Below are 21,540 nucleotides of genomic sequence, written 5' to 3'. Positions count from 1 at the left end.
ATGGAGATTCATTCAAATTATAAGTTTAAAAATACTACAATTTGTAATATATATAACGCATGAATAGAGTAGTGAAGGGTTAATCTTTCCAAATATTTGATTGATTTGTTTTTAAATAATTTTACAAAGTTAAAGAGTGCTCTTTCATTTGTGATATTTTTATTACGTCCTGCATAATCATAACAATATTTTCAATGAAATTCATAACGAGCTATTGTATATAAAAATAAGTTCCCTACTGTATCTACTGATATATTTATTAATAAAATTTATAATTTTAATTAATTTATTTAGATTAATTAAGATGATGAAGTGTAATCTATATTTTTTTCCTCACAATGTATATAACCATTGGTAATTTGAAGGAAAATTTTAACTATGTAACTTTAAGAGTAAGCCTTTTGTAACCTCAGATATTTTTTTTTTTTCTGAAAATGTGTTTTTTATGTTAGAAATCGATATCCTACTAGCTTTTGGTTCCAGCTTTCTTACAACTAAAAATGCATTTTTCGCTCAAACATAAGTCTTCTTTTATCTATTTATGAAAAATCTGGAAGGATTCCAACAATTTTGTCGTCGATTGTATGGTTGGCTATTTTTCTCTGTCAGTTACATAACCATCACAAACAATACAAAAAGTTGATATATGAGATATTCTTTTTCAGCATTGCAAATAGTTGTGACAGTGCAAGAGTTTCGGTTGAAAATAACACTAGTTATTTAATTAAACCATTAAATATCCTTTTTCTTCAAACTTAAAAATTTATAAATTATTAGAAATGGAAAATTTATCAGGAATTTTTTGCAAGAACTGAGTTATTGTGACTCTAATATCTCTTTAGTAGAAGTGTACCTCAACTTTTATCTATCATATTGGGGATTCTTGAAAAAACATTCATTATAAAGAAATTTTGATGAACAGTTTATATACTGTAAAATTATCATCATATTCTTAATAAACAAAATTTTGTATCCTTATTTTTTTGGATTTGAAGAGAACTTAAAAATTAAGCTATCAAATAAATTTTAGATAAAATAAATTTATAACACGCAAATTTGGTTATAATATATTAACTCTACATTTTCTATCGGTTCTAATATTTTAAATATTTAATAAAATTTTTAAAATTACCTTTTCTATCACTTCCAATTTGCTCTTATTAAGCATTTTTACTAAGGTTATTAAGCCGAATTTAGTTTTCATACTTACCGATTTCTTTTAAGAGGTCGTGTTCCCAATGAATATTCTAAAGTTAAACTAAATTTAAAGTAAAAATAATGCAGATAATGTAAAAATATTGTAGATAGTTAAAGAAAAGAATACGAAGAACAAAAATTAATTCTAAATCCTGATTGACTGAAAAGCGTTTATTGCCTTTTCATTAAAAAAATCTTCATTGAATATTTAATGAATAGGAAAAGAAAAATCTTTTTCAGTATTTAACTCTCATTTTTTTCTTATGAAAGAAATTCATGGGCAATTTTTGGCTGAAATACGTACTTTTTTTATGAAAAAGTTGAGTTTCCTGGGAATTTTACTTGATTTACAGCAACTAATTTTCTAATAAAACTTCATGGTTCCAAGAAAACGCTCTGTGCATATAGAATTTCGATATATGAAGGTTCAATGTATGAGAATCCCATTGAATTGTATAAGTTAATCTTAAACATTAATTATTTTAAACAGCCTTGGAACTTTTTGTAACTGAATATTTGGCTAATAAAATATTGTACAAAAGAATTAGAATTGCTAATCAACAGTTATTCCAGAATTCGACGACATGACTTTATACATACAAAATCTTATATTTTTAAAACAAAGTTTGTTGAAGTTATTTTTAGAAGTATACTTATTTTACTATACATAAGGAGAAATATACAACTGTCAGTTTCATGTTTGTGTTTTATGTGCCTGTTTTCACAGATAAGATATATTTAAAATGTTGTATCCGAAGCCAAAATATATGAAGTTTATCTGACAAATGTTGGTGGTTACCAAAATGATGAAAAAATCACGAACGAATGCAAGAAACGTTATTAATACGGTGTAGGGCCACTATTTGCATTTAATACAGCTTGGATTCGCCTTAGAATCGAATCGTAAAAGTATTGAATAGTGTTTAGAGGAGTATTGTACCATTCTTATGGATAAACTTTGAAAGTTCCGAAAGAGATGCTTGTAGAGGAATCAATTCTAGATTGAACGAGAGCTCTGAAACAGTTCCTACCTGTGGATTATATAGAGGTTTGGGAATTGTGCGGGTCAAGATAGCGTTCATCAAACCACGAGTGGACGCTCCACTGCATGAATAGGAGTTTATCATTCTGGAAATTTCCATCTACTGCAGGAAATAAAGTTTCTATCATAGGAGGGACTTGATCAGCTAATTGTTCTCTATGTTTCTCTCTCCCCAGTTATCCCTTCTTTCAGGATGACGATTGGGCAGCAGAAAACCACTACATGACATTCTCCAAGCTCTCCAGATTTATCTGCATGTCTGTCAGTTGGAAGGAGACAATTAGGGTCATACGTTCGTGTAAGTGTTTTCCAAATGTGTACCCATTCTATTCTGGGGGAAAATGCGAAAGATATTCGTCTGCCCGTATAAATCTCTTCCACTTCTCAATCGACAAAGTTTTGTGGTTGCGGCATCACTGTAGGCCACATCTTGCATTAACATCCGTGACATGTGGCTTGGGAATTTTTGCTCTGCTGTAAATTCTCTGTTTATGAAGGTGCTTGCTGTAATTATTGACACAGGAGATTCCAGATGCTTAATCTGCTCTGAGGGCACTTTGGTTGCCTTTGTTTTCGTTTTAGACGTCATAACCCGATTCAATACCCATCAGTTTCATTCATTCAGAACTTTGTATCTTTTAAAACACCTAAAATATGGTGTGTTTCTGTCACAACTACTACGTCTAGTCAGTCCTTTACAATTCTTTGAAAGTATGGGAAATCTGACATTTTAAGCTTTTAACAAAAGCCCAAGATATACCCAACTTCTGTAAAGCACCTCATACTAGAATTGTATATTTTTTCATTAAAAAGCTGACAACTAGGATTATATATTAAAGTTTACGAAGCGCATTCTTATTAAATTTTTATTCACAAATGTTTCCATCATTTTAATAATCGTGTGTATATAATCTAACTTTAAATTATCTATTGAGTTCCTTTTTTCATAAAGAATGTATCATACCTTCTAAAAATGTACTTTAGGTTTAGCAATTCTGCAAAAAAAAAAAAAAAAAAAACATTTGTGATTGAAATCTCTTATAGGTTTCCTCTGATAAGTAAAATAAATTCAATTTTCTTGTTTTCAAAATTTAGTTATTTATGTTATGATGAGTACATTTCTTTTGAATAAATTTTTTTGTAACAGAGTATCATGATCTATTTTACAATATACTATCTAGAAATAAAATAAATTGGAATAATGGATTCTATTATTATTCTAAGGGAAAAAAGATTGCATGCAGAAAATCAATTTTAAAATATTGTTCATAATTTGTAATCATTTTTGCAAAAACTTATTTTATTTATTTTCTATTTCGTTACGTCTCATTTTAAAACATGTACAATTCTGTGAAAATGTAAATTAATGCGATAATACGTCACATCAATAAATTCATGTGAAATAATTCTAAACATAAAAGATTTCAGTAGAAAAAAAAACATAAAAGATTTAGTAGCGAAGTAGAAAAGAAATTATATAAATAAAAAGGGATTAAAAAAAAATCTAAAATCTAAAATGAAATAAACAGATTGCCAAAGGGGAAAATTTATTATTTATTCAAAAAGTTTAGAGAGAACTGAATTAGTTCACATGCATTAATATATTGAATTCTAGAGAAAAAATTTCAGTGGAAGTTATTTAAAATCTTTTCAAACAGTAGTATTTGCCTCAAGGAATTAGAAACCAAAACCTCTGAATAATGGCGAACAGTCGGGATAGAAAAATATCGATATGCAGACTAAATCAAGCTTTTTAATAGCATAAGTAAAAGTGCAATTTTATTTATTTATTTTTTTAGCAAACTAATAATTTTTTTTTACTGTTATTTATATTCTTATTTCATAAAATAATCTTAAAGAGCAATAATTCATTTATGGGCACAAAAGACTCAGAGCATGTTAGCTATGCATTATTTGAAATTCAAAGAGTTTTTTTTACTTGATATGTACCAAACATTTGAAAGCATTTCCTTTCATTAATATTAGATTAAGAGAAATTCTGCATCATGAAAAGAATTTGTGAAAAAAAAATAATTGAAAAACAATGCAAGACAAATCATTTTTCACTGACACGGAACATTTTATTTAAAATAATTTGCTAAAAATTAATAAATTAATGGACAATGAATAGAATTGAGCTTGGATGTCAACATTTTATGTTCTTAAAATTGCTATAAAAGATGCATGTTTAAAAAATTACATAAAAATTAAACTGATGAAAATAATAAAAGGTCATTTTAACTACTGTTCGTTTCAGTATTCTGAGACGACCACTTTTCAACGATTCTATCTCATTAAGGGAGAGACGTGGAAGGAGGTGCGCATTTCCGGAATTCTTCGTCATTCTTTGACCTTGATTTTCACCCTATCAAATACCTTTTTGTTCAATTTCTTTTTCACGTGTATGGGAAAATTGTGTCGTTTCTGTCTGTATTATTTTAATTCAGTCTGCGAGTAATCCGAGTTTATTTTATTATTAAATGTAAACATCCCCTCCTTTCATCTTTTCTCTTACCCCTATTTTGACGAATTAAACCCATCCTATTGCATGCGCAAAAGCTCAGAGGGTTTCAGAATCCGTTGTCAAACAATAATACAAAAGGAAATACGAGATATTATAATGATTATAATATTATTAAAGGTATTGAAACGTGGAAATTGCATATTAATTATTCAATACAAGAAATGTAATACTTTTGATAAAGTATTGAAAATAAATATTTTTTTCAATCGTTTAAATCACCCTATATGCATTAGGAATATATAAATATCTTATGAAAGTTTACAAATATAGAATACTTGCATGACTAGTCAATTAATATGAATTTTGAAATATAATATATTGTAAATAACAATGAGTTTTCTTTATATTCTTATAAACCTTAAAAAGAATTAAATCATTACCTGGGCTTCGCTCTGAAGTGCTGAGATGTATATCTGTATTTGCATTGGAGTCCAACAGATAATAAACGCAATCAGAACAACCAAGACCATCTTGATGACCTACAAGAAAAAATAGGCACCAACTTTTCTTCAAACAAGAAATGTTAAGAAAGGTTTTTATAAGCACTTGTATTGTAAGCAATTTTTTTATATAAAATTTTAGGTGAGATTAAATTATTACAAATTCATTTCTTGAAAAATATTTCAATGTTGCATGTCCAAAAGATGTAACTATACGTTCTAAAAGACTTAAATAAACATTTTTCAGAATATTTGGTATTTTAGCTGACAATATCTTGAAGCGATTCCCTACAATGATGTTTTAACTAAAGCCTTTAATCTTTACCAAAACAGTTTAAAAAGTAAAATAATTTAGAGCAAACTTGAATCTTGACAGTTAACAATGCATATTACAATATTTTAATCATGGTGATTATTTCTAAGATTTTTTAATGTTATCCCAAATTCTCCTATAAAGTCAAAATTAATCACAATCCAGATATCTTGGTAATCGAAGAAACGATCGAATTCTTTTGGATCGATTTGGTAGGGAGTTGTTCAGGATTTCTGTAGTAAAAGATATAACGACTTGTCAGATAGATAAACAAATTTATCAGGAAATCCTTTTTCATTTCAAAATGATATGTCCTTCACTGCTTTTGTCAAATGAAGAACGACCATTACAAAAGAAAAAAAATATATCCCCCCTTAAGCAAATTGCTTCATATCTTACGAATAAACAGACCATAATTACCTGCATCAGACATGAAATTGCATCATGATTAAACAAACATATACTGTGCACTTCACAGTTGAGATTTACAAATGAGATGAACATTAGTACTATAACATCCATACAATCAGGACCTCCTATCACTGGATTTCTGTTCACGGCTGAAAGTTTAACTGTGCGGAAAATATTTCGAGATGACAAATAGCTCGATACATGTCAGGAAAAGTTGAATTACGATAACTTTCAAAGCTTTATAAACGCGCATTCCTGCTGTAGAGACAAAGATGACTCACAAACACTGAATTAAATGATGAGATACATCTCCAAAAAACAAGTCAGTGTTTCCGCATAAAAAAATTTCATTTTCCTAATACTTACTAATGATGAGTTACCATTAACGGAGCGTTACTCTTTCATCGAACTTTATATTAGATGCAAAGAAGCATATCTTTAAACAGTGAATAAAATTCGTCCTTCTTTGAAAATATAGAATAACTGTTAATATTGTCTAATATATATAAAAGAATTTATCTCCAGAAAAGCTTTTCGAACATTGATAAAAATTATTCAATTCCGATAGCAAAAAAGGAAAGTATAGAAATTTAGAAAATGTTAACTATTATATATATTTATTTTAAACATGGAAAATGTCTTTGAATATTTACTCCACCATCAAGCAGGCTTTTGTTATAATGAAAAATATTTTGTTATATTTTCTATGATTGCGCATTTCTCTTAACCCTTAATAGCTTCATTCTTTCTTTTATTTAAATTTATATTGCTATTTCTTTATCTCAATTGTGTAAATATATATATATATATATATATATATATATATATATATATATATAAACATTCTAAAATACACTTATCGTCGTAAAATCTGAATTTTGGAAGAAAGTTTAGAGAACTGAAGTACTTTTTATGTGCCTATTTTATAAATAAGAGTCATTTATTATCTTTTAAGAAAAATATCTTACATTTGTTTTGTCTTAAAAATTTGCCCATTTAAAGATTATTGTCTTCTTGTTAACTAAAAACAGACTGCTTGACTGGAAATAAAATACTTTTCAGCAAAATAGAAATCTGTTTCATTATCCTAAAAGCTAAAGAAATAAGACAAAATTTTAAATTTAACGGATTATTATGCTTCAAATAATTTCATTGAAGAAAATTTTATTCTAGATTGTACTTCATCGGTTATGAAGTTTTAGCATTTTACTGACGAAAATAAACTGCATGAGAAAAATATAATTTGAAGTTAAAAAATGATGCATAACTAATTTTGTCAAATAATCTTGTTAAAGAAAATTGTACACCTAAAATATACCGAATAAAATCTTACTTTTTTCCTGGCTCTATATTGCACATTGATATTTGCTGCATGTCTTTCCCCTGGTACTTCCGATATCCACAATTTCCACAAGATCAAAGAATAGGCCGTCATCATAACAATTATGGGTATGAAGTACAGAACAATGCTGCAAGTAATGTAGTACGTGAAGCGATACTGCTCTATCTGTCTGCACTCATGAAGATCTTTGTCCCAGTATGAAATCTTTGGCCATTCCTCAGCGCAAACAGGTTCAACAAAGTCTCTCCACTAAAAAAAAAATAATCAAATCAAATAATTAGTTTGATTTGACAACCAATTTGAAATCTTTTTGCATGCTTTCAAATCCCACCATTAGTTCTCTACTCCCATTAACTTTGCAGGACTTGGTGGGTGAAAAACACCACCCAAAACTTTTTAATTTTTTAAAAGATATTCGCTTTCTTATGTGTATATGATAAATATTTATCTTGGATAATCTTAATCCTTTTTTCAATTGCGTTCTTTTTATTAATTTTGTAATTTTTTACCAGTTATATCTTATTTTCATATTTTGAGGCATTTTCTTATATTTATAGTTTCATTGAACTTGTGTTTTAATTTTTAAATATTACTCTTGTTGCTGGATATGATTTATTTTTAACCATATGTATGGCGCAGTTTAGCCAAGATTGGCTCTTGTGCCATTAAACCTCATAAACCAAACCAAACCAAACCAAACCAAACCAAATCAAACCCATTAACTCATGAGCGTAGTGTCACCAAAAATACTACAAAAGGATTCTTCCATCTTAAATTCCTATAATAAATCTCTTTTGCAATCTCATGCGAACTTTCTCCCATGATATTTAAATTTTGATTGAATCCATACCACTCCTCATCATAAATCTATTTTATCACAATCATCCACTCCTCATAGTTATTTACTAAATCCACTTATCATCATCCACTTATACTTATTCTTCAATTTAATCTGGAATCTTTATTTTTCTTTTATTCATCATATTACTTATAGAAGTTTTATTCATCACATTACTTATTCTGGTTATATTCATTATTCTACTTTTGTCTTTAATTCACACATAACCGCTATTCAATCTATTTGAATTATTTGAATTCTATTTCTATTCTGTTTCTATTAAAACAAAAATTGAAATTGAATAAAAGCACCTAGCTGGTAAGTATATACACAAATCAATCTCCGTCAAGAATTTCAATCAAAGTTTAATTCATAAGTGAATGAAATAAAAAATTATATTAGATATCTTTAAAATTTGTTTATCAAATCAACTATTTAAGTTTAATAAGCGTTTTATTTCATACTGAGCAACTATTGTATATATAATTGGAAAAAATAACAAATTAAAATTTCTTTTTCATTTTTGAAATATACGTGAGAACTAATAAATTTCAGAAGAATAACATTTGTCTATTTTCTTTTTCCACCTGAATAATGAAGAGGTATATGTGAAAGAATGAAACTCAATGGCTTTTAACATCGGACATATTTCTATATCTAAGATAATAAATAAGCTGATATTAAGAATGCAATGAAACATGATATTACAAAGTAAATGATAGTATCATAAACTGAAGTCATTCTGCTTCAAATAGCAAAATCAAATTTAAAAAAGCTTTTCTTTTTTGTTATCCTTTCAAACATTCAAGACATTCTAAATGCATGCAAATCCTATAAAAAAAGTCTTGTTTGCTTAGAGGAAATTGCTTTACTTAAAACAAACACTTAAGAACACACTTTAAATTTTACTTTTTTTCAAGTGTTGAAAAGTATCCGTGGTAACTATGACGTCCATTCTATTCTACCACTCTTTCTGAGAAAGAATTCTTTTTAGTAAATTGTTTACGATTTTTTCTGAGTAAAAATTAGATTATCCTCTTCCCTTGCATAGGTAACTTTAATTCCCTTGCATAATAACTTTACACAGAAATACTGATATGCCAACAGAAATTATATAAGTAAACGGTTTTAATAAAAAGATAACGATGCATTTTTAGCCAGCTGATATCAAAATATACATTTTCATTCATTTATATAGTGCACAAAATAATGTAATAAATAAAATAATAACAAAAAATTATATTTAGATTAAATACTTATTCCATTATTAAAATTTTAACTCAAATGAAATTCTGTGAAATTCATAGAAAAAGTTTGTAATATTCAGTGGCATTCATAATTGTTTGGTAATAGTAATTAAAGCAAAATATAATTGCTATTAGTTTAAAATTCCAAATCATATTTCATTAATTTTGGATTCATTATATGAAAGAATATATCTGTATCTACACCATTTTCTTGCAAGGAAATAAAATGTATCGGGGTTGATAACCAATCATACTCGTACTGATTATTAATAATTCTAATTATCGATAACATCATAATTATCCATAAAATTGGTAATGAATGTAAATGATACGAAAAATGAATTTCTAATTTAATTATTAATAATCAAAATTAAATTTAAAATTAGTAATAAAAAAGTTCAAGTTGGAAAATAAATGAGTTTCAGAATGCCCAAAGAATTTCTTTGTATAGTCAAGCTTCATTACACAATAATAAATATACATTCCAATAACTTATATTATTGAAGCATGACTAACTTTTTTTGCTATAGATTATTAAAGAAATCGTTAACTATTCTTCTACAAGAAATTTCACTTTTGAGGATAATTTTGATCCCTGATTTAAAGTAGTATTGAATTATTTTTCTCGGTTAAAATTGTCTATCATTTAACTCAGTTTCAGGATATCTAAAGAATTTCTTTGTATTGATTATCAAACATCATAACACAATAATCAATATACATTCTAATAAACTGCATTATTGAAACATGACCATAAGTTTTTTTTTTGCTACTGACTATTAAAGAACCTGTTAACTATTTCTCTACTAGAATTTTTATTTTTGGGAATAATTTGATTCTTGATTTAAGGTAGCATACAATTATTTTTCTCGGTTAAAATTTGCTATCGTTTAACTGAGTTTCAGGATGTCTAAAGAATTTCTTTGTATTGGTTGTCAAACGTCATAACACAATAATAAATATACATTCTAATAAACTGCGTTATTGAAACCTGATCATAAGATTTTTTTGCTACTGACTATTAAAGAAATTATTATCAATTTTTCCATCAGAAACTTTATTTTTAAGAATAATTTTAATTCCTGATTTAAAGTAGCATTCAATTTTTTTTGGTTAAAATTATCTATTATTTAAATGATAGATAAAATAAATGTGATAAAATAAATGTTAAATGATAGATAGAATAAATGTGATTTTTGTTAAGAATAAAAAAATAAAATGCACATAACAATCTCTTTCCTTTATTGTTGTTCAATGAATCCAAATGATTCCAATGTAGTAAAACAAGTGCATCATATTTGCTATTATTTTAGTTCCATGAATTTTGGGAATGATACAACCACTTTATCTTAATTTTCTCCTAAAATGTAACAATTTTCGCAATACCCAATACTTTTATCCTAATGCCTACACGAAACAAGTTGCCCCTCAGGGTGTGATATTGCCTACTTCGAAGAAACCTGCTGACAGTAAGCAATAATTGAATTTTCTTGTTTAACAATCGAATTGTTCTCAGATGCCTATCAACCAGTGAAGTAGAAGCAACATTTGTAATTGGACAAAGCAATTTCCCAAGGATGTTGAAATAAAGGGAATAGATGATGTGCTTTAAAACGAAAGAAGCAGTTCAGGGATTTATAGGAAAAAAACTTTCTAAAGTGGATATTCGGTCAATGTAACGAAATACAATAAATACTGGGAAGTAACCGATTAAAAGCAATCTGAAAATTCATCAAAAGTAAAAGTATTAACAGTCAGAATTTCCATTTGTAAAATTGCCAATAATTATTCGAAAGTAACAGTTAATATTTATATTCAGATGTAAAAATATATATATATATATATTCGAATGGAATTTAGAAATTTGTTTTTAAAAAATATATATAATAAATAATTGATTATGTTAAAAAGAAGAAAAAAAAAATGCCATCAAAATATAATTATATTGAAAAAGAATTAGCAGTTTTTTAATGATTCATTATTCTTAGAAAATTTCTATATATAAAACAAGGCTAAATTGCGAAAAAATACAGACTGGTGATATTCGGTTTCATTTTCCATGAAGAAATCCATTGTATAAATTTAATGAAAATAGTTTTTATAAACTTATTTTAATTAATATCCAAAAGTGCAAAATTTTAATTTAATTATTTTTAATTTTTAGTCTTGATTTTTTAATTCATTATTATAAATTTTATAAAATCCTGAAATCATATTTTTTCTTAAATTCATTACCACGCATAGGGAATAAAAAATTAATTAAACTAAACGATTGACTAACAATTCAATACTGAGAGTCTTACACTAGTGAGATGTCATCAAGAATGCAAAAACGGTGCAAATTTTAAGTATCATTAATAATTAATTAAATAAGTAAAAATTAACTTCAAACTCTTCATCATGAGAAAAACGAAAAAATATAAGAAAGTTAAATCCTGGTAATAAAGTAAACATAATATTTCCATGCGATTAAAAAAATAGAATTTTCAATAACATTAATATAAATATGTAAATGAGGTGTAATATCTAACAGACTTAAACATAATTAATATGCCATTTCTGTGATATATATATATGACGAGACGTTCTATTTTTAATTTCGTTTTATTCTCTCTTTAATATCCATCTCGGGAAAGCAATTTATTTACAAAGCTAGTGATAATTTGTTTCGAGCTTCTTTCTTACTTCTGCATTAAAGCAGAAGTAAGAAAGAAGCTCGAAACAAATTATCACTAGTCTTATATAACATAGGATTTCTGGCCACGCGCCAATTCAATACACGTGGTGACCTTTTGCACCTTTTCAAGGGCACCGAACGTATCACTTTCATTTAATACGTAGTACAGATGGCGCATTATTTTTACAAAGGGATTAATTAAACCGAAAGTGGAATTAGATCACGAAATAAGAGAATATTTTTAGAATGAAGTTATTATGGGCTAAATTAAGATAAAATCTTGGAAATTAATTAAATTTAAATTAGATTTAAAATATCATTATATATATATATATATATATATATATATATATATATATATATATATATATATATAGTGGGGTATTATAAAAGCAAAAACGTTTTATGCAAACTCTATAGCGAAAAACACTCTAATTCTTACATTCATTTGTGAAAATGCAAAATTCCAAACTTCTATCTATAAATTTTCCGAAATAATAAAAGACAAATTTACTGATTTAGATCTGTTTTCTATACTTCTGAACGGTTTAATGCCTTCTTCGACATCTTTACAAAGTCACTATCTTTTCTATATGTGTGAAGCCAGTTCATCAGTTGTGACATAAATACAGAACATTGTAAAATATATTACATACCTTAGGTCAGACATAATGCAAATAATAATAGATTTTTCGCTCATTAGCATGTTGGTAACTTGAAAAATTAGCCAACATATCAATTTCTGTTTTATTTGTAGAAACCTACATTTTTCCCATTCATCCTTGGGGAAGTAAGGTTTCTGTAATTTGTTATCATTATATCGATCTTTAAAGACATTTACTAAAGATGATAGGAATTCCGAAAACGATGTATTTTTGTTTTTTTCTTTTACCACTAGTACATCTTTAAGATTACATATAGCATAAATCGTCAGCATTTCTAAGCATTTCTTGCTACTGAAATATTTCACTCTTTTAGAAAGCATATAATTGCTAGAAAAGAATTTTACTTTCTGGATTCGCATTCTAGTGTTTGCATATGATAATTTTTCTGTACTAAATAAAGCTACATTTCTAAGATAAATGTTTTCATCCACATTCGTGATAGCTGCCTTTAAATTAAGAAAAAATCAGAATATATCTGCAAATTTTGTAAACAGAGACGTGACATTTTATATATGCATAGATGGATTTGAAAGAAATATTACTAATTGGTACTTTTACACTACGAGGGATGCATAAAAATATAATTTTTTTATATGTTTGCTATCAACATCTGCAGAAAATAAAAGGTTTTCGTACAATTTTCCATCTAATTTCATGAAACATTATATTTGGAAGTATATGCCTTTGCAAAATACAGGTAACCAAAACTTGTCCTACTTTTTTGGAATATCCTGCATATTTGGATTTTCTTAACAGACTACGATATTTTAAAACTGCATTAATAAGCAGCAAGAGCTAAATCAGAAAGAACACCACAAAGAGAAATTTTATTAAAGATTATGAAAGATAAGTAAAAGGTAAGTAAAGGTAAGAAGAAATGCTATCTTATTTTTATAAACGCATCTAATTTCTTATGATATTTTAAAAATAAAGTCTTTTATTATGATATTGATTAGTTAAGTATTTAAACATATTACACAATAAAAATAATTATAAAATATAATAAGAAACTTTATAATAAAAATAGTCTAGGTAATATTATTTCTTTTAGATCACAAAGTAAAATTTCTTATTTTTACTGACACAAAGCAACCAAATGAATATGGAATAAATAAAATGGTTTTCCAAATTCTATCTCACTACTCGGCGTAATAAGAAAATCTACTGCGCAAATGGTTTCTATTGGAAAGAAAATCAAATCTTGTCACAAACGTGAGAGGTCGCACGTATTCAAATTCTATTCAGTCCAATGGACATGAACATTTATCTCATTCAGTGTTGTTTGGAAACAATACATTGCATATAAAATGTTCTGAATGTATTTCAAAAAATATTTGGAATTTTTATTCAGAGTAGTTTTGAAACTTTTTCTGATTTTCATCTTCTATAATATTGAAATAATACTCACGTAGATAATCAATTCCCAAGTGTGACAGGGAACACTCTGATGTGAATTTTAAATACATTCTGAATACTTTCTAATGAGTAAAATCAGCAAGTCAGGATTTAAAGATGAAAAGTAGATCATTTTCTGTATCAGTTTATCGAATTGCATTTGTGCATATAAGATTATAAAGAAGAAATCATTTTATTATTTGCATATTTCAAAATATATTATTGAAAATTCAAGTACGTCTCCTTCGGATTTCTGCCATTTTATGCAGGGCACTTTGTAGGAAGTGTTTCATAAATGAAAATTTATCATCTAAACAGGATTTATAGACATTAGTATATTTATATAATAATAAAATAGTAATATTTTTATGTATTATAAATATAAGCAGCATATTTAGAATCTGCATATTGTGTAAGCGGAGCAGAAATCTCTCTTATTATATAATGCCAAATAGCAGGAGTAAAATGTAAACAGATCATTACGATCATTTCAGACTGTTTGAATGTTTTTGCAGCTGCACTTATTTCAATATTTTCGTAATTACTTAAGCTGCAAAATATAAGAAATGCTCTGGATAGGGTTCACCAAAATCTCTATTCAATCAGAGAAAGTGAGATGTAAAAAATGAAGAAATACGCATCAAACAAGTTTAATCGGGCGCAAACATATTCCCAACCATTGCTTGATGGGTAATTGTTATCACTTATCCATGGAAATGAATGGCTTTTTCCAAAAATTATTATCTCACAAAAGTTGATTTTTGCATTATCTTAAATCCCTCTTTTAATTAAAAACAATTATTTAAAAATGGATTTATATTGCTTCAAATTTGTTCAAAAATGTCTAATTTCTCTTGTATTCCTTTGTTTGTTTTATCTGAAATGATTCATGCATCTTAAAATCTTAAAGAGATAAATTTTAGAAGTATTATAAAAATTCGAAACAATATATTCGTATAATATTTGTGTAAAATTATTTTTAATTATTCTTTTGAATAAGTCATGTTTTGAATACGTCAATTTGTGCATCTTGCTTTATTATTTTATTATTTAAATACATGCATATGAAAAATTATTATAATATGGTAGGTGAAAGTAATTTTATGAATAAAAAAATAAAGTATTTTATTTCAAAAAGAAAAACATCAATCATATCTATGGAGTTTTGGAAAATTGCCCTAAATTTTTGTTTTCAAAAATTTTATTTTAGGTGCTTCGAGCAATTGTATGAACTTTAGTGAATCAAACAAGCTAAAGATCTATTAAACTATTTACTCCAAAATCATCCGTAGCAGAAAAGTAATTGTTGAGATGAAAAATGAAGATGATATTCTCTAGATTTTGGAAAGTCAAACTCAACGCTAAAAATTACTATTGAAGAATGCTGTCAAATACGTCAAACATATCTGAAATTCACTTAAATAAAGAGATAACGAATGATACAAACGGTTTCTTCACATGACAGTAGATGCCATGGCCATATTATGACGTGTCAGTCTTCTTGGAATTTCTATAGAAATTTTTATTTTCGACTGTCTGCATTTGTCACACCTTGTTTCCTCTTTTGTCCAAACTGTCTGAATTCAGTCACCTATAATTTACTTTTCAATTCCATGGATCACATTCTATTCTTTCATGAAACAACATATTTCAGTAGACCTTAGAGATAAACTCTTGGCTTCTAAGTTGTGGAGAGATTTTTCAAAACACTTTTTCCTAAGGTTAGTTTTATTGACGAAAAATTAAAATTTTCTTTCATGAAATAATATTTGTATACCAATCATTCAGATTAGAATTTACAATTATGTCAAAAAGTCTTATGATGCCAATTAGACATAAAAAACAAATTCCAGATGTATTTTCAAGCTTAAAATTATTAGAAATAAAATGATTGTCATCAGATGCCGTTAATAAGAAATCTTAATGAGCTTTATATCTTTCATAATAAAGTAGAATAGATGATTTTTAAGTTCTGGAACTAACAATGTTGTATTAAAATATAAATTAAATTATATTTGTATAGAATAATAAAATTATTTTAAAATCTGTCAACAAAATTTTCCTTATAAAAAGAAATTATCAGTTACAGAATTAAGCATTATGGATATGTGTATTTCAAATAAAATTCTCCAGTTGATAGTTAGCATGCATAAATATATTATTTAAGACTATATTTATATTTTAATCTAAGCACTTCATCTTTTTAAGGCTGATCTGAATCATAATTTGAAATTTTGATTGCTTATTTAAAAAAATCTCACCACATAAATTAAACTTTTAAAAGTATATATATATATATATATATATATATTTATTTATTTATTTATTTTTATCCCCTGGATATATATAATTTAATAAACGGGTGGAGATATGTTGATGACCTGCTTTTGATTAATTTCGACAATACTAATATGGTTACTAATTGCTATCCAAAAGATTTAATTCTAACAGATACAAATAAAAATCAACTTGAGGCTACCATTCTTGATTTAAAAATCGAAATTGCTAATGATAAAACAATAGTTGGTATATACGATAAAAGGGACGAATTCAACTTTAAAATAACAAAACTATGTAACTACCATTCCAATCTAAACTCTAAAATTTTCAAAAATCTAATTTTCTCACAAGTTAACAGGATCAAAAGGGTTTGCAATAATAAAAATTCCTATATTGAAGCATCAAACAACCTCCTTAAAAATTTAATTAAAAATGAATTTCCTAGAAATTACTGTAATGTCAATTTTTTAATTAAACAAGGTATGGTTTGGGATTAATCCTTTGGCTTAAATAAAAATAGAACTTTTCTTGCATATTAGATCACTCAATAGATGGCGCTGGGAGACTACAATTGTTTACCTAATTTCCGTTTCCTCTTTTTACCGTTAGTGTTTTAAAAAGCGCGAATCACATTCGATAGCTTAAAATTTCCTTGACGGCTGATGGTATGTTCTGACCTTTTCGTTTTTTCCCCTTTAGTGCTATTTTTTGTTTCTATTGTTATTTTTGTTATTTTATTTTTACTTTGTTATGGTTATTTTCTTCTAATTTGTTGTTTAGTTTTTTTCCTTTCTGTTAAAATGGTATATCTCTTGGGCATAATTTCAGGGGATTGTCGGGTCATGAGGAATCATTATTAGACAAATGTCTGTTTTTCCTCACAGAAAAAATCCCTTTCTTTGAATCCCTGCCTGAGGGTGACCCTTGAAAAAGTCTTCAGGCCGGATTCTTTTTTTATTTTTTTATAATTTGTTTTGGTTTAATTTTTATTTGGTTTTTTGATTTTCCTTTTAACTTGATTCTAATACTTTTGTTATATATATCACGCACACGCACACGCACGCACACACACACACACACACACACACACACACACACACACACACACACACACACACACACACACACACACACACACACACACACACACACACACACACACACACACACACAAATACATTTCTCAAGAAATGGTTTTTAGATTTAAATTTTTATTAAGACACGTTCTTTGAGAATTAAAAAAATCAATTTAAAAATTATTATTATTTCAATGTAATCTTTTTTTTTTAAATTTTTTGTCATCCTGGATTACGATACCCCTCCCCCTACCATGTTTCAAACCATTGGAATTAAAGAAAATTGTAATAATTTTTAGGTATAAGCCTCTGATGAAAATCGATACTGTAATTACAATACTTAATTAGTTTCTAAATTTTCGTACATCAAATAATGTATGGTCAATTGAAGAATATTTTATCGATATATTATCATTATATATTTAAATATCTGGAAAAGAAAAGAAAATCTGATTTCTCACATTCATCAATAAGTATGAATTGTTACACATATTACTTTTACATATATTAGGGAAGAGGTATGTACAGATAATTATTATGGAATATTTTCTTTTGATTAAACTTCTCTTTCTTGTTGAACATAAAGGTATTCTATTGTATGATGGATGCATTGTAAAATTCCAGCATAATTACTTGAAAATGTATTAAAATGTGCAATATGCACTTTGCTCTTAAAATTCCAACTTTAGAGAAGAGAAATTCCGAAATCCCAGATTAATTTTAGTAAATTATTGTCCAGACCTGTTGTTGCTTGAATGTGAACTCTAAATTAATCTTCTTTTAAGATGACAAGGGATCTGCTGCTTTGCAGACAGAGAAAATTATTTTCTATTCTTGTATTTGTTGACGTAAATGTTTGATTTAAAGAAACAGATTTCAATTGCAGAGATCTTGGGACAATCATTGTGTTTATTTGAATGAGAAGCCAGCTTTGAAATCCTACTAATTAAAATTTTTACTCAAAAGAAGCTTAGATGTATGCTCTGTGATATTAAATCTGACATTTTCAAATTATAATCATTTATGGTTTGGAAATGATATCATTGAAAATTCAAAATATATTTTTTTCCTTTTCACAAATAAAAATATTTCGATTTTTTATACATGTTTCCCAAAAATTCTGCATTGGCCAATGTTTACTTTTTGAATGTTAATTTATTTCCAAAAATTAAGATTTCATGCACAATATTTAATTTATCCTAGTAAATTTAGCTTCATCAGATTCATATACTAAATTTTATTATTTTGTGCATAATAAATTCATATTCATTTTTTATCGATAGTAATTTTTCCTCCGGAATCCCTAAATTCAGAATTGAAATTTCTTTAAATATATATTACTATTTTATCACGGTACGGCCAGAGATATTTAGGAAAGTTTTAGTGTAAAAAATGATTTTGTTTGAATAACCGATGGAATTTCTATAATTGTATCTCCAGGAGAAGTTGTTTTAAAATTTTCCCCGATTTTATGTTACAGTTCTACAAATGAATGGAAATAATTTAGCAAGTGTTTGTAGGTAGAGAAAGTACGAACAGTTTTGTTGTTTTCTGCATTTTATTCGTGAAAATGTAATGTTATAATTGAAAATAAATAGCTTGGTATGATCTTCTACACAAACAATTCAAAATTGATTATAGCAAGGCACAAGAATAATTATAAATATTTTGATATAGTTTTCAAAATTTTAAACAATTAACTGTTTTCACAAGTATATTCGTCATGGAAAAAATAACACATTTTACGTTACGCCGAATTTATTCATAAGGAGTAATAAGCAGTGGCAATTTGCTGTCTGTCACTACTTATTACCCTTGATTTATTCTACTTATTACTTAGTAAATCAAATAAGTCAAAAAAAAAAAAAAGAAAGAAAAAGGGCACACTTTAGATACGCATTTTCTGAAGAAGTCGAAACAGTTAACTGCTTAAACGATCTGTAATATAAGATTAGCAACGTAAGACTGTTTTGGCACCACGTTTTGTGTTGTGTAATATATTGCATACGTTATTTTTTAAGTTTTAAAACTACTTATGTGTAATAATTATTATTTCTTGTTCAGTTTTTACCATTAATAACTTGCTTTAAATATCGTAATAAATTGAATACATAAAGGTACTATATTAAAGGTTTGAAAATTTTAATAATTCTGTATTTAAATCATATTTATATATATTTATTGAAAATAATAAAAAAAAAGATGAAAAAAAGTGCATTTCTTTTAATAGAAAAATTTTGCATCATCATATACATAAAAAAAAGTCTAAATTTAGGTAACAGTATTAAAAAAATTCATGCAATCTTATAATAATTATTTACTAAATTGATGATCAATTTCAGTATCACTGCAGCTAAAAGTTATGGACAAATGAACAACTATTTTTTTTAGAATAAAAATGCTTCGCATCATATATCCAATCATTATTTATCTTGCTAAGCATTTTCAGTCATTCAAGAATAAAAGAAAACGATTATACAGAAGAAAAAGTTGAGTTATTTCTCTTATGAATATATTCCCGTTTTGCTGAGATCCGATACCATATATGAATTTCTAATCGCGCTCTTCCGATGAGATACTCACTTTCCTTGCAGATTTGATAGGTAATATAAGACGAGAGAAATGGAAGGAGCAGTCTTCTTGTAATAAGTTATACTATTCTTAGATTTTTATCAGAAAGTCAGCATCAACATGTCTGAAAGTTTCTAAAAGTATCTTGAAATTTGTCTCATAAAGTGTCTGGAACATGATAAAAGCGCTTTTTAAAGTGTCGTAAAGGCTGGAAGCAACTTTTGTGATAGAAAAAAAAATTAAAACTCAACAGAAAATCACTGTGTTTTATCTTCAGAATAAATTAAAACTTTATTTAGATTTTTTTTTGTTTTAATTTTTTAAAGAAATTTTGGTTTTAATATTTCATAAGAAGTTAGGTATTTTGCAATAATATTAATTTAAGGACACTGATTAACACTGATTTAATACATACTTATTATGTTCAACAAAATAATACTTATTTTCTGACATTGCTTGATTTTAAGTTAAATGCGAAACATTAAAATAATCTTAAAAGTTTTATATGTATTTAACAAATGAATATCAACGAATCTAACTAGTGTTAACAATACAGTTCAATCATTATCAATAATCAAATTACTATTCTGAATACAAACTTAGAAATTTCTTTGAGATGGATTAAAATGAATGTTATATATTTGTTTCTTGTAATAAATGTAAAATAAATAAAAACTTGCGGGTCAAAAATACCCCTTCTTACAAAATACGTAAACAAATGATTTCATGATTAATATTTTAAATAAATTATTTTAATCGACTATTATTAAGAGGTGTAGACATTAAAGTAATTTATGCACTTTTTATAAAATGTTTAAAAAAATTAAATTTTTGAGTGCTGTAATAATTTTTTTCAGTGCTTATAGTCGAAAGTAAAAATTGACGGAAGTAAAAAAAAAAGAGTTAAATACTGCCAATATTCAACCAGCTAAAAAAATAAGGGAAGCAATACATGTGAATACATAAAAATATATATATAATCGTAGAATTTCAGAGAAGTGATATACGAAATGGGAATTATATTAGCTCAAGATAGTGTACTATATTATCACAATATTAATTGATATTCTGAATCATGTACAATATCGTAAAGATAACGAAACAATATCGTTGATCATTTTGTGTAGATAGGAAAATGTAAAATATCAGTCTTTAAAAAAAAGCGAATTGAAATAAAAGAAATTGAGTGTTGCATCATATCAGTATGAATCTAATTCACTTTTTATAATAATTAATAATAATGTGAATATTTACGATGTTGAAACACTGCTGATTTGATAAGTATTTGACAATAAAACTTAAACTGCATCTTTGGTTATGTTATTTTTCAAAACCAAAATTATTATGTTTTATTAAATAAAAAAGAAATAATTAGATATTTATGTATTTTCATTACACAAAAACATACGGTGTGGCAATCTACATTGAATTTAAGAAAATACTTTATACATCGAAGCTAACTAATTCAATTTACCTATCAGTTTCTTTCATTAATATTTCTATCAAACAGTAATAGAGAAAT

At 26.6% G+C, this 21,540-nt stretch overlaps 1 protein-coding gene across 4 annotated transcripts in view; it reads right to left on the bottom strand.

Moving 5' to 3' along the window:
- LOC129976668 (QRFP-like peptide receptor) overlaps positions 1 to 21,540 on the bottom strand; it is a 247,660-nt gene that overhangs the window by 16,054 nt on the left and 210,066 nt on the right. For all 4 annotated transcript variants that reach the window (XM_056090372.1, XM_056090390.1, XM_056090382.1 and 1 more), the window contains exons 4-5: positions 7,261 to 7,518; positions 5,144 to 5,242 (exon numbers count right to left, since the gene is read on the bottom strand). In XM_056090372.1, the coding sequence (XP_055946347.1) occupies positions 5,144 to 5,242; positions 7,261 to 7,518 (357 nt within the window). The remainder of the gene's footprint in view (positions 1 to 5,143; positions 5,243 to 7,260; positions 7,519 to 21,540) is intronic.

Source organism: Argiope bruennichi, chromosome 1 (assembly GCF_947563725.1).
Source record: "Argiope bruennichi chromosome 1, qqArgBrue1.1, whole genome shotgun sequence".
Lineage (NCBI taxonomy): Eukaryota > Metazoa > Arthropoda > Arachnida > Araneae > Araneidae > Argiope > Argiope bruennichi.
Note: the sequence above shows the minus strand (reverse complement) of the source record. Positions and strands in the feature narration are given on the sequence as shown.